At 55.5% G+C, this 13,408-nt stretch overlaps 6 protein-coding genes across 6 annotated transcripts; 3 read left to right on the forward strand and 3 right to left on the reverse strand.

Annotated features, from left to right (window-relative positions):
* Positions 1 to 613: 613 nt before the first annotated feature.
* On the forward strand, positions 614 to 1,296 carry M409DRAFT_22588 (uncharacterized protein; the record flags this gene model as incomplete). Its single annotated transcript, XM_033806402.1, has 2 exons — positions 614 to 876; positions 957 to 1,296. 2 exons carry the CDS (start codon positions 614 to 616, stop codon positions 1,294 to 1,296), a joined length of 603 nt encoding a protein of 200 aa, XP_033668049.1.
* Positions 1,297 to 1,530: 234 nt separating this feature from the next.
* M409DRAFT_22589 (uncharacterized protein) lies at positions 1,531 to 2,721 on the reverse strand (the record flags this gene model as incomplete). Its single annotated transcript, XM_033806403.1, has 3 exons — positions 1,531 to 2,285; positions 2,358 to 2,607; positions 2,665 to 2,721. 3 exons carry the CDS (start codon positions 2,719 to 2,721, stop codon positions 1,531 to 1,533), a joined length of 1,062 nt encoding a protein of 353 aa, XP_033668050.1.
* Positions 2,722 to 3,053: 332 nt separating this feature from the next.
* M409DRAFT_22590 (uncharacterized protein) lies at positions 3,054 to 4,547 on the reverse strand (the record flags this gene model as incomplete). The annotated part of the gene is made up of 1 exon (XM_033806404.1): positions 3,054 to 4,547. The coding sequence occupies one exon, from the start codon at positions 4,545 to 4,547 to the stop codon at positions 3,054 to 3,056; it is 1,494 nt and encodes a 497-aa protein (XP_033668051.1).
* Positions 4,548 to 5,058: 511 nt separating this feature from the next.
* Positions 5,059 to 8,136, forward strand: M409DRAFT_22591 (uncharacterized protein; the record flags this gene model as incomplete). The annotated part of the gene is made up of 1 exon (XM_033806405.1): positions 5,059 to 8,136. One exon carries the CDS (start codon positions 5,059 to 5,061, stop codon positions 8,134 to 8,136), a length of 3,078 nt encoding a protein of 1,025 aa, XP_033668052.1.
* Positions 8,137 to 9,127: 991 nt separating this feature from the next.
* On the forward strand, positions 9,128 to 11,659 carry M409DRAFT_22592 (uncharacterized protein; the record flags this gene model as incomplete). Its single annotated transcript, XM_033806406.1, has 1 exon — positions 9,128 to 11,659. The coding sequence occupies one exon, from the start codon at positions 9,128 to 9,130 to the stop codon at positions 11,657 to 11,659; it is 2,532 nt and encodes an 843-aa protein (XP_033668053.1).
* A 244-nt stretch (positions 11,660 to 11,903) lies between these two features.
* M409DRAFT_22593 (uncharacterized protein) lies at positions 11,904 to 13,273 on the reverse strand (the record flags this gene model as incomplete). The annotated part of the gene is made up of 2 exons (XM_033806407.1): positions 11,904 to 13,142; positions 13,196 to 13,273. The coding sequence occupies 2 exons, from the start codon at positions 13,271 to 13,273 to the stop codon at positions 11,904 to 11,906; spliced, it is 1,317 nt and encodes a 438-aa protein (XP_033668054.1).
* Positions 13,274 to 13,408: the final 135 nt, after the last annotated feature.

The raw sequence follows: 13,408 nt of genomic DNA on the forward strand, positions 1-13,408 counted from the left end.
CAAAGAGAAATACGCCTCTCTGCAACCTCCGAGAGCTTCCTGGAAACGTGACGAGCTCCTGCTCTTTCCACTGGGTCAGCAGTTTCTGGCAGCTTCCCAAACAGGCAGCTTCCCAAACAGGCAGCTTCCTCTTTCGCTATACTTCTCGCAGGATTGGCCGAGACTCTACACATGGTAAAGTCAAACTCCACCCTCTTGCTGACTGGCCAAATAGTCATGGACTGCGCGCCACGGGGTCCGCAAACAACAGTCGAGCTCTATCTGATGCTTAGCGCGGCACTTTTGCCCACAAGACAGCTCTGCCCCTAGGTCATCATCGAATACTCTTGCCTTTCGTGGAACGCTGGTCGAAGCTTTGAGATGCTACGCACCACATGGTCCGGCGGTCTACGTATGACAACACTGACACTATCCCCTCCCGATCGTATGCTCTGGACCTTGGTAGTACAATTGGTTGGATGGCTGTGAAGCACGCCAAGAGCAAAGCCATGATCTCTTGAAGATCGCCGATCGTTCTGGCGTTGTCATGGCCCGTCGACATGCTAAAAGGCAGACAAGATGTCCGAAAAGCAGACAAGCAAGTTGGCCTAGGATCGCAATCAGTCCAGCAACCATGTCTCCCTCCCCAAGACCACGAGAAGATGAATTCAATCCTTACCACTACGAGCGTACCGACAGCCAAAGAAGCTGGAGTTCGTCGAATCGATCCAACGCTACTTCACCGTTCGAGGCATCATCCAACGACATGTTCGCTTTCTTGACACCAAGCTGGGACATGCCCTGCATGCACGATGAGCGGACGATGTCGTTCGAGGAAGCCACCGCCGCCTTGAAGCAGCACAAGGACTCCACCCGTAAAGCTCAGAATAGATCTGCGTATGCCCCTCTATCATACGTCAATGTGAAGAGCTGAAATCCATGTTGGAGGAACGGGAAAGGCTGACGCTGCTCAATAGCCAACGAGCATATCGAGAACGACAGCAATCACGGCTGAAAGAAATGCAAGCTACGATTGAGGATCTCTCATCTGACAGAAACAAGCTGAGGAGTCAGATTAAGGACCTGGAAAGCAACTTGAACCGCGTGAAAGTGGATGCTACAATTAGGGATATCAAGCTCAAGCGAAGAAGGACTTTACCTGACCACGTCCCGAAGAGAATGCCGGAGGTTCCGCCGACCCTGGAGAAGGAAGATAGTGTAGGGTGGATGCTAAAGCATATATATGGGTTGGAGGAGGCGGAGGATGATCTCTTTGCGGTGTTTGAGGTGAATGGCCGAGGTGCCCAGCCATCATGAAACTTCACCTGTGAATCTTAGGAGTCAATGAGGAGAGAGACGCTCAAGCAAGTCAATCATTGTTCATCGTGTCTGAATAGCAATTCTCCCAGTTCGTCGTGCCCTCGTTATCGTCAGTGAGCACTTCTTTCATCGTCATCGTTTCGTTTGCATCTCGCGTCATCCATCATAGCCATTCCAAGGCACCATGTGTAGTGTCCAGCATCCAGAACGCTTCACTACAATGCCTCTTGATCAAATATCCATCTGGACACCTCCGTCCTCATACTTCACACGAATCTCCTCGCTCATCTCAGGATCGCCAGCAAACTCGTAATCTCCTCTGCTCCAGCATCCATGGCTCTTCTTGATATCTTCGGCCTCATCGCGCAGGAATTCTGGCTTGCGCATTTTCTCCGCCAGTGGCGACACGCGTCTGGGGTCTTCAACATCCCCTTCGACAACTTTCTTCTCTTCCTCGCTGACCAAGATGGCGCCAAGCATCCAAACCTGAGACAATCGGCTCTGTCTCTTGTCGGAAACGTGAATGCGAAAGCCGCTGCTTGGGAGGTACTCGGGCGTGCGCTCCTTGATCTCTTCGCGTATCTTCTTCATGAGATCGCCGAATGTGACGCCTTTCTTGTTCCTGACTTTGCCGCGGATGGGTAAATCAGGGTAACGCCAACCGTCGATGGCACGACGACGCGAGGACTTGTTGGGGTTGTAAGTAATCTGAAACTCGACGAAAGCGACTGGTGGCTGGCATATGAACATGCGATGGAAGATCGAATCCTGTTTGGACCGAGAGACGTCTGGGCGCTGAGTAAAGCGAATGCTCTCGCAGTTGCGAGCGCGACATTTCAGTGGAGGTCGGCGCTCTTCTTCGTCGGTCTTGAAAAGCAGTGGGTTGAGAGTTGAAGGCCGCATGACTGAATGGCCTACGACCCACTTGTCGCCGTATCGCTGGGCATCACCCCGTACGTATGGGTAAACGCTGGCGGTGGCATGGTCTGTACACGCGGAAGGGTATTAGCCGTCTGGTCCTGCATGTCTCACATATGCCTTCTACCCTTCAGACTTACTGTATAGCCAAAAACGCTTGCAACTCGTGGTGCTGCGCAGGAACATGTTGATCTGCAACTGCGGACTGCTGTCGATGGTTGCCTTGAAGTATTTGTTGACCCGGCGGAAAGCGACCAAATCGGAGATATGAAGGTACTGCAAGATACCCACCAGCAGCTCTGACGTGTTGAGCACGGCGTTGCGGGTCATCGCGGTGGTGATACCGCGAGTGAGCATGCCATGACTGCTGAAGACGTTGACGCGTGGTTTCTGCAGGCGGTTAGTACCCTGGCATTGACGCTTCTGGACTTGATGGTTGTGACATACCTTGCTGTTCATACGCCGGTCTGGTGCGCTGCTGGCGCTGCGCTTCGCTCCAACCATGTTTCCTTGGTCTCTCGATGTGTGTAAAGAAGGTGAAAGAGAGCAGAAAGAAAAGAAGTCTTCAGCAATGAGGCCATCGCGAGGTGAGGTTGCCCTAGACCAAGCCTCACCTCATTCAAGTGAAGTCATTAATGTGCTCACAGTGAAGGTAGAGGTGTTGAGAGTGAATGTAGTATGGTGATGCCAAGTCGTCTCCATTAGAGTGGGTATCCTATCTTTTCAAGCCAATATTGCTGTGCAATGAATGCACCCTTTTCCATTCCTCACGCCACACATTCCAATGTGTCTTTGAGATACAAGAAGCAGCGCGTCATGCGCGGTTTGAAGTGAAGTCAACTTCGCTGCCTTACACCGGCTATGCCAAGACCTACGGCACTCTCGTTTGTCCGCGCCCGCTTGGCTGGCGGTTCTTCACTTCTGTCAACGTTGGCCTTGCGAACAGCGCCAAAAAGCTTCGTTTGCTTCATTGTCTTGGGTTGAAGCATACCGTTTCCCTTGAAGCTGTCGCGTTTCACTTGTTGCTCGTGGCTGGACCTCAGCATCTGAGATGCCGCACGGGATGCCTGTGATACGTTGATCTCGTCGTCCTGGTCGATGATGTCGGTCTCAGCTTCACTGTCGTTGTCGTGGTCCGAAGCGGATACAGTGCCGTCTGAGGGAGGTCCTGCCCTTTGCGAACCTTGAGATACGGGCAGTGACTGCGTATACACATCCGGGGTGCGCATCGCACTGGTGCGAGGGACCGGCGCGGTGGAGGGGACTTTGAGAGGTTGGGTGCGATTCATCGAAGGTGTCTCGTACTGAACCTTCTGTACGCGCTGCGGGGTTGATGGTAGACTCGAAGTGCTGTGCATGTTTCGTACGTGGCCCTTTTTGCCGGTCATTCCACGAGAAGCCGATCGTGCAGATTCTTGGCTGGCCATTTCAGATGCCTGAAGCAACGCAGCGAATGGCTGAGGCTGCTGTTGGCTGTTTGGGTGGCTGCGTTGGTGAGCTGGGCTGTATACCGAGCGAGGCGTGCTCTCCAAGTGATGCTGCATTTGCGGTCGGCGGTGCTTATGTAGTCGTTCTCGGTTCTCGTAGATTCGTTCGCGCATCAGGATGACTTTGTCGGAGAGGCTTGCAATTTGATCATCTTGGCGGCCAATGGTCGCTTGACGGGCCTCGCTTTCAGCATGCAGGTCGTTGTTGGCTTCTCTGAGCAGTTGAATCTCGCGGCACATCCTTTGGTACAGATCTTTCTGAACGGGTATCACGCCTTCTTGAGCCGGCGAAGGTTGTGGTGTAGCAGCAGCCCTCGCTTGCTCGGCGTGGTGGATGACCTCGTTCTCAAATTGAGCCATTTTCGCCTCAACAGCCATGCGCTCAATCGCAGCAGCACTTTCTTGCGACAGCATCTGATATTGCAGCTTGTGGTGCGCCGCCGACATTTTGGCTTCCTGGAGTGCGGCCTGCAGCTCCGTGACCTTCAATCTCAATTCCTCGGGCGAAGCAGCCTCTAGTTCAGTCATGCTCATCGTCCCAACTGATCCACCTGCAACACGACTGCGGTGACTCTCCGCAGACAGCTCGACTGTCGGAGGCGGCGTAGAGATGTGAGATATGGGCGGCGTCGGTGTTCTCGTCTTTGGACGGCTCGACGAAGGTACTTGTGTGGATGGTGGAGGCGTCATATTCCTAGGCGCATTCTCGATGCGACTGGACTGGAGTTTCGACACTGCAGCGGCGGTGGATTCTGGGATGGTTGTGTGCGACAAGTCGGGCGTGGTGGGCTCTGAGACGCTCGGGGGCGGGATCAGGCTATCCAGAGGATCTTGGGAGTCCATGTTTGCGGTGTTCAGTGCGCAACGAAGCGCAAGATGTCACCGGCGCGATGGTGTCGGAAAGATGGAACGGTTCGGCGATGGATGGTTTGCTCGTGGTGTTTGGTACGGATCGAGTCGCAAGAACAATGCGACAAAGGCGGCGAGGGGGTTGGAGTAATAGCGTGTGATGGTCGGGGGCTGGCAGTTCTTCGAGGGTGCTGCTAGCCCTGGCTATCTTATCGGAGGTGGCTGGCGAGGTGGGAGATGAACGTTGGAGCAGGCGTTGCTGGTAGCAACCGGCGATTCTGGCAGGTGCGGCCCGCGCCGCGACTACTCTCGCTTAGCTTCAGTAGCGGCCGTTCTCGACATCGCACCTGGACACTCCCCCTGAACGGCATCCAGCGCGGCGAGGAGGTGTAAGATTGCCCCATCATGCCACTCAATTTCCTTGCCTTTGCTGCGACGAGGATATCTACGAGGCTGGCACGCGGCGACACCACCACCACCGCACCGCACCTGACGCCCGCACGACATGGATACCAAGCCTTCCGCCCTGCCCAGGCCGTCCAGTAGGCTGCCCGTGCTGAACAAAGCAAGGTCCGCCCAGGGTTCCGCACCCCAAGCACCAGAGCCTGCGCCCACCGCGAAGACGACCACTGGAGCCTCTCGCGTGGCCAAACGTGCATCGTCGGCCACGTTGTCCCGCACCTCCCAAACCCCAAGCAAGGACGCTCCCACGATATCAAAACCAGTCGCCACCCGCTCCAATCCGCCTAATGGCTCCAAGAATGCTTCTGCCAGGGCGTCGTCGACGACAGGAGGCACCATCTCCTCGCGCGCGAAGCAGCTCAAACGGCCCTCCTCGACTATCTACGCAAGGCCGCCTGTCAATGGAGACGCAGAAGATCACAACGACCAACTAAGCTCACTGGATAGCTTCCGTTCTGCTTCTCGCCAAGGCCTGCGATCTGCGTCATTCGAGGAAACCCCCTTCGACATCCAAGATGATGGCGATTCTCCTCCCGACGATACCTTTAAGTCAAGGGCTTCGAGGCCCTCGCTGTCAGATCGAACCATTGAGAGCTTGCAGTCTCTGCCCTCCACGCCTAAGGAGCGCCGAAGGTCGAGTTTCTTCAACCCGGTTGAGAGCCCGATGGGCCCGCCACCTAGGCCTGCTTCGAGTCTTAGTCGGAACGGAAGTAACAACAGCAGGCCAGGGACTAGCGATGGCAACTTTGTGAGACCGCCCAGCAGATCCAGCTCGCCAGCCAAGAAAGCTCCTGCCAGTGCTCAGCCATCGTCGCGGACGACGTCAAGAGTGCCTAGTATCAGCTCCACCACGTCCAGCCGAAGGAGCGTTAGCGGCGGATTTGCCAGCAAGTTGCAGGGTGCAAAGCTTCCGACTGCAACGATCCCATCCACGCCAGCGAAGAAATCGGCAGCACCTCTTAGCAATGGTCATGCAGCGAGGCCTTCTATCGGTGGCAAAGCCGCACCAACAGCAACGCGAACAGCAAAACCGAAGCCTGCTCTAGGCGGTCAGCCTGCACCAGCTAAACGAGCCGAACCTGCTGGCACACCAGGGACTGCGCCAGGTGAACCCAAGCGGGTTGTCTCCAACTCTTCGGCTGCTTTGCGACAGCAAATCGCTGCTGCCAAAGCGGCTGCGCGGAAGGAGAAAGATGCTGTCAAGCATGACTCGCCGCAAGGATTTCACGCGAGTGAAGACGATATCAAGTTTGCTTTTGATCTCCACGCCGATCCTTTCAACCAAGCGCCCAGAGATGAGAAGCACATTCTACGAAATCGCATCAACACCGCCCGCATGGATGGCAAGCTCAATATTGCGGCAATGGGGCTCAAGGAGATCCCTGTCGAAGTCCGTCAAATGTATAACGCTGCTTCAATGGAAGAAAGCAAAGTCAATTGGGCTGAGGTGGTCGATTTGACGAGATTTATTGCGGCAGACAATGAGTTCGAGCAGTTGGGTGATGATGTGTTCCCAGATCGTTCCGCTGAGGATCTATCGGCGGACGAAGAAGGTGAAGGCAATCAGTTTGGCGCTCTGGAGCTGCTTGACCTTCACGGCAACTCGTTGCAAAATGTACCCGTGGGTTTGCGGCGACTGGAACGGCTGACCACCCTCAATCTGTCACACAACAAGCTCGAGAACCCTGCCCTCGATGTGGTTGCTCAAATCAAGACATTGAAGGAACTCAGACTTGGCAACAACAGCCTAACAGGGAATGTGCCGGCCTCGATATGTGGCCTGCCATATCTGGAAGTACTGGATCTGCAAGCAAACAAGCTTCTTGGCCTGCCAGAAGCACTGCGAGAGCTCGTGGCCTTGAAGGTGCTTAACGTCTCTGGTAATCAGCTTACTGCTCTACCGATGGAGGCCATTCAACAGCTGCCGTTGGTAGAGCTAGATGCCAGCAGTAATGCTCTCATCATGTCGCTGGTCCCGCTAGGCGGCCCTAGTGGCCATCCTACCTTGCAGATACTAAACGCAGCCAACAATTCGTTGGCCGCCTTGACATTCTACGAGTCCCTGGATATGCCGCAGTTGCGGACATTGGACGTGACCAACAACCACCTGACAGTACTGCCTGCTGTGACTGGATGGACTGAGTTGATCACACTGATGTCAGGGGACAACAAGATATCAGACTTCCCGGAAGGTTTCACAAGCCTTCGCAAGCTCCGAAATGTCAACTTGTCAAGCAACGAGATCCGCCTAGTCGATCCTGAGATTGGACGAATGGACAGTTTGGAGTCGCTCATACTGGCTTCCAATCCACTGCGGGAGAAGAAGTTCTTGACCATGACCGCTGCAGATATCAAACGGGATCTCAAATCCAGGTTGGCGCCAGAGGTGGACGATGCCGTTGACCTCGACGAGCCTACTAGCCCTGTGACTGTGATCGGCGACTATGAGAGGCCTTCTTCGATGTGGTCGTTGAAAGCCAGTGGCGTATTGGACCTGGCATCGAAGGACCTCTCTGATGACCTGTCACCCGTCCTAGGCTCGTTTCTGAACAGCAACGAGGTCAGGCAGATACTGTTGCAATTGAACAAGATCACGTGCATACCACCGGCGTTATGGATGGGCCAAGAACTCCGAGTGCTGGACCTCTCGGACAACATTATGAGCGCAGACTATCTGTCTGACGAGCTGCTTCTGCCATCTCTGCAGGAACTGAACTTGAGCAAGTGTCGCATCTCATCGTTCGAACCTCTCACATCACAGCTGCAAGCACCGAGCCTGCGAGTCCTCAATGTTAGCACCAACCGGTTGGCCGGTTCCCTACCGGCGTTGCGGTCGACGTATCCTCAGCTGACTACACTCTTTGCTAGCGATAACAGGATGACATCAATCAGTGCCGATGCTCTTCGTGGCATGAATACAGTCAATCTATCGAGCAACGACATTGAGCAGCTACCTGCCGAAGTTGGCTTGCTCTGGGACGAGGGTCTAAAGAACTTTGACGTGGGCAGCAACGCGTTCCGTGTGCCGAACTACAGACTGCTCGAGAAGGGCACAGAGGCTACACTGCGGTGGCTCAGGGATAGGTTGCCTGCAAGCGGCGGCGTTGAAAAGGGAGCTTGACTAGATGGCGGCGGAGACGATGAGTGTGACGATTGGCCTAGCGAATGGGTCAAGGAGTGTTTGCGGACAGGTACGGCTGGATGACTCGTGATTGAATTGTTGGAGCGGAAGCATGGGTTGGGTGAAAGTCTTCAGGCATAGCGTTTGGCATTTTCGTACTTTCGCGCGATTCGTTCGAACATCTAGCACTTTCCGAAACAGCACACCAGGTATGACCTTCGACAAGATCGATCCCCTGATTCTTCGCAAGCTTGACATTCTTCACCCCTCGCTTCCACGGGACTGGCGGGGCGGTTCTTCCTATCTTTCAATGCATCCCTCACGTGTGTTTTCACGCGCTGCAGTTGGTAAGATCAGCCAGCCATCCCTGCCTTGGAGTGTCAAGGTCTGCGAGGCTGTCCGATTCCAGCAATCGGATCTCAGCTGCCGCGCTTCCGCGTGCCGGCGGGATCGCTCCGCTGCTCGAGACGACGCTCGCTGCAGGATGGCTCGCGTTTGATGAGCACCGTTGAAAGAGCAGACGTTGTCCTCGATCCTGTCGGGTCTAAGACAGTACCAGCGATTGCTGTTTACAAAACAACACGCCCGGACAGACAAGAGCAGAGAGTTTTCTCGCAAGAGGAGCAATACGATGACCCTTGGCGGGCAAGGATAGGTGATTGCTCTTGGGCCGGGGTGGTTTCACGACGACAGCACAGAGCGCTTCCCGGCAGATTGCTTGCTCTACGCCCATGACTAAGGAGTGAAAAGCATCCAGAGAACGAGAGTGCGAGGACGAGCAGAAACCAGTGCGATACCCGTCAGTTCTTCAGACAGAGCCGCCGAGTGGAGCAGGGAAGAGATGAGCAGGGAGGAGGAGGACGAGGGAACTGACATCACAGCGGTCTGTGGTCGGTCGTCTCACGTTACACCACAGTCGCGGCGGCAATAAGTTCTGAGAGCATTGGGAGACATTAGCTGCAAAGGGAAGTGGACGATTTCCCCAGTCGGGATGCCGCATATTGCAGAGCAGCAGCGCGGCTGGGAGCCCGAGCACACACTTTCAGTCGCCGAGGCCATCAAGGAAGCCATGGACACGACTTCACCACCGCGGAGGTCCAAGTCGCTGCGGAGAGGCCGGCCGAGTGGTGAATTGCCAGAACCGCATCTGCCGCTCAGGAAAGCTTCGGCGCATGGACGGATGCAATCGAGGAAAGGTTCTGTGCCGAAGCCGTTGTTCATGCCTCCCCCGCCTAGGATGAGTAGCGTGCAGCAGAACCATTTGCACCAGTTGCGAGGATTCAACCCGAGTCCTGTGCAGCCGCCAATGCCTCATGTGGATAGCTTCACAGCCAGCTCGGAGCATGCGTTTGCGGGGAGGGAGCCCAGGAGACAGTTCAAGCCGGCGTTGGATGTGTTGGAGGACCAGCAACAGCAGACAGTGCTGCAGTATGCGGAGATGAGGACGCCTGCTTTTCCCGACCCAGACACTACCCGGCCACCTTCGAGTCCATTGCATCCTCCCGCTACGAGTCCATTGTCCTCGCCGAGAAAGAAGGGGAAAAAATTGAAAAGCTCGAGGAGTGTGGGGGAAGGATTGAGGAGTATAAAACACAAAGTTTCGAGCAAGCACCACAAAGACATGAATGGGAGATTGACGCCGGACAGCTTCAATACAGCGAGGCCGAGTCCGAGGGCAGAGGATGAGATTAGGGAGAGCTTTCGCAGTGCATTGACGAGTCACTCGAGTCTGGCCCATACAAGCACCAACACCACACATACCAGTCTGAGTTCGAGGAGCGAGAGCTTTGTCAAAGTGAGAAGGGAAGATTGGGATGAGGGCGGTTTGACGGATGTGGACATGAGTGTGGAGGATGCCATTGGGATGTACGAGAATGGCTTTGAGAGTGCGGCCGGGAGCGCGAAGGGCAGTCTGGACATCCGGTCAATACGGTCTGCAGATGTTGGACGAGCGACACCTGAAGTACGGTCAGTGAGATCACTGCAGTTGGAAAGACCTTCATCACAACCGCAACCCCAGCAACAACCTCAGGTGCCGAAGCCGATGCTGTCGCAACCTTCAACACCAACCAAGAAGCGACCGAATGCCGCCCATCGCCGAAGCCAGAGTGCTAGCATCCTCATCCTCGGTGTACCGCGATCTGCTCGACCTGGTGCGAGTCCAAGCCCCAGCCTCCGCGCACCGATGCCTCCTTTCGCTCAGGAGGGCCAGCGAACTTCGATGCAAATTGTCTGCAATGAACAGTCGAGGCCAGGCACTGCCGCCGCTGTTCCCAGCGCTGTTCCACGTGACCGATATGGCTTCAAGAAAGCGTCCCAGCATGTGACGGTCGAGCAGTATGACCAGTGGAACAAGCATTACAGCCGCCACATCGAGCGTCGGTCGAAGAAGTGGCATGCGATGATGCGATCTTACGGACTCACCACTTCGCCTGCTATACGCTTTCCTCCGAAATCTGACAAGATCAAACGGTACGTCAGAAAAGGCATACCCCCGGAGTTTCGAGGAGCAGCATGGTTCTGGTACGCTGGTGGTCCAGGACGTTTGGCGAAGGAGCCTGGGCTGTATTGGGAGTTGGTCGAGAAATCGAAGCCCGACAAAGGCTTTCTGAGCAGCAACGACCGCGAACACATCGAGCGCGACCTACATCGGACATTCCCAGACAACATCCGCTTTAAGCCTGACCCCAGTACAATGATGGACGCACAAGCCGGCGCCGGAGGCGGTGACGACTCCCCAGACTCGAAGAAGAAACGACGCATCACCAAAGAACCCGAAACACCGATCCTCAAGTCCCTCCGCCGCGTCCTCCAAGCCTTCGCCATTCACAACCCCTCGATCGGCTACTGCCAATCCCTCAACTTCATCGCCGGCCTGCTGCTCCTCTTCCTCGACGAAGACGAAGAAAAAGCCTTCACCCTCCTCAACGTCGTCACCTCCATCCACCTCCCGGGAACGCACGGCGTCGCCCTCGAAGGCGCCAACGTCGACATCGCCGTCCTCATGTCCTGCATCAAAGACTCCCTCCCGCTCGTCTGGAGCAAACTCGACGACAAAGGCGGCATGATGGGCGGGATAGGTCCCGCCGGGGGTAATCTCCGACTTCCAACTGTTAGTCTGGCGACCACGGCCTGGTTCATGTCCCTCTTCGTCGGCACGCTCCCCATCGAATCCGTGCTCCGAGTCTGGGACTGCCTTTTCTTCGAAGGCAGCAAAACGCTCTTCCGCATCGCCCTCGCCATCTTCAAAGCCGGAGAACCGCAGATTACTCGTGTCTCGGACCCAATGGAGATTTTCCAAGTCGTGCAAACAATACCAAGGGGAATGTTGGACATCAATGGGTTGATGGAGGTGTGCTTTCGACGGCGAGGGGGCTTTGGGGGCGTGAGCCAGGGGTTGGTGGAGAGGAGGCGGGCGGAGAGGAGGAGGATTGTTAAGGAGGGCGTTGAGGAGGCGGCGCTCGATGAGGGGGCTTTTCAGAAGTTGAGAGGCAAGTTGAGGAGGCAGACTGGGAAGGTGTGATAACAGCGTTTGTGAGCGTTCTTGAGCATGGCTTTTCACATTGCGAGCGTGGGGACTGTCGGTTCCTTCTTGGATAGACTTTCGCTTTTCTGATGTTGATCTTTCGACGAGAAACAGTATGATACGAGCAACTGACAGACAGAAAAGGGTAGAATACAGCACAAGTATATACTACATATGCGAGAGCTTGACTGAAGACAAGACTTCGGGGTATCTTTCTACAAGGAAAACTCAAATGCACACATCACAGCCTCTCGTCGTCATCTCTGCGGCTGCTGCTCCCTATGCGGCCTCGCCGTCTGCGCATGCTGTCCCTTCGACCAGGTCCCGCGGAATCCAAACTCGTGCCAATGCCGGAATCGAAGAAGTCGACATCTTCTTCGTCGTCTGCTTCAGCAGCTTTGGCCACAGCTTCAGGGATGATCATCGCGCCTCCCTCCTCCAGTCCAGGTTCCGTCTTCAACCGAGGTGATGAAGGGCTTTCATACTTCAGAGGCGGCTGTCCGCTGAACGTAGGAAATTGCCTTTCCGTATCCGACAATTTCATCTCGTCGTCGTCGTAGTTCTCCCGCTTGACATTCTCTGCCACTTCATGTACCTCCTCGGCCTTGACGTCTGGATCCCGCTCCCTCACCTCCCGGAAGTAGAAAGCCAAGGCCACCCACGCCAAGCCAGCAAAGACCATCTCTGTGATCCAGAAGGCACTGATGAAGAAAATGGCAGATAAGATGCGCCAGTTGTACATTATCCAGCGTAGACCACGGAACCTCGCGTGGAACCGCGTTCGTGCTCTGTAGATTTGCATACGCGAGGATGCTTGGAGTTCGAGGTGGAGAGTGCTGGGGACGGCTTTGGGGCCTTTGGCGAAGGAGATGCTTTCGAAGATGGGGAGCTTGAGGGTGTTCTCTTCAGAGCGGAAGCCTAGTATGTACCAGGGGAGTTCGGTGAGCTTGTGGATGAGGTCCACGTAAGGCGACCTGTATGGCAGGATAGCAGGTCGGCGAGACGTCGCCAGTATCAAATTCGGGTCCATAGAGCCTGACGTCGCAGAAATATCTGCTCTCAGAGGTGCGATGATATTCCCGCTCGTCGGCGTGCCTTCTCCTCTGTCCGACTGAGCGTAAAGATTCACCTCGACCATGAAATTGCCCGCATCTTCATTCTCCCGCGTGCGCGGCATGTCCAATTCAATCCACACATCATATCCTTGTGCACTCACCACATCCGGTGCGAGAGTCGCTGTGCCGTAGGGGTAGGGGTTCGACGTGCGGTGGGGAGTATGTAGGGTGAAGACGCTGTCGAATTGGAGGTGGATGGTGCGCTCGAAGCCGATGCGAGGGATGTAGGACCAGTAGAAGAGGACGTAGGCGGCGATGGCGTAGAGCAGGAGGATGAAGGCGGTGGCGAGGGTAAGGATCGTGGTCAAGTAGGCGCGGAGGGCGGGGCGCGAGATGAAGGGCGAGATGGGTTTGAGGAGGATTGACTGCGCGCGTTAGACGAGGTGAAGTTGCTTCCATGTCAGGGAGCTTCGCATACTTTGATTGTGGACAGAAGGGCGGGTATCAGACCGCGCCGGTCATCGTCAGCATCGCGATATCTCGATTTGGAGGCCATGATGCCGCCGTTGCTGCGGCCGCATGGTGTTTGTTTGGGACGACACGAGATGTTGAGCTTGGGTGACGTCGAGCGAGTGGGGAGCTGGCGCGCCAAGCCTCACATGAAACTTTGGACGGGCGGAACTCAAGCTGA

This window comes from Zasmidium cellare, assembly GCF_010093935.1.
Source record: "Zasmidium cellare ATCC 36951 unplaced genomic scaffold M409scaffold_16, whole genome shotgun sequence".
Taxonomy (NCBI): domain Eukaryota; kingdom Fungi; phylum Ascomycota; class Dothideomycetes; order Mycosphaerellales; family Mycosphaerellaceae; genus Zasmidium; species Zasmidium cellare.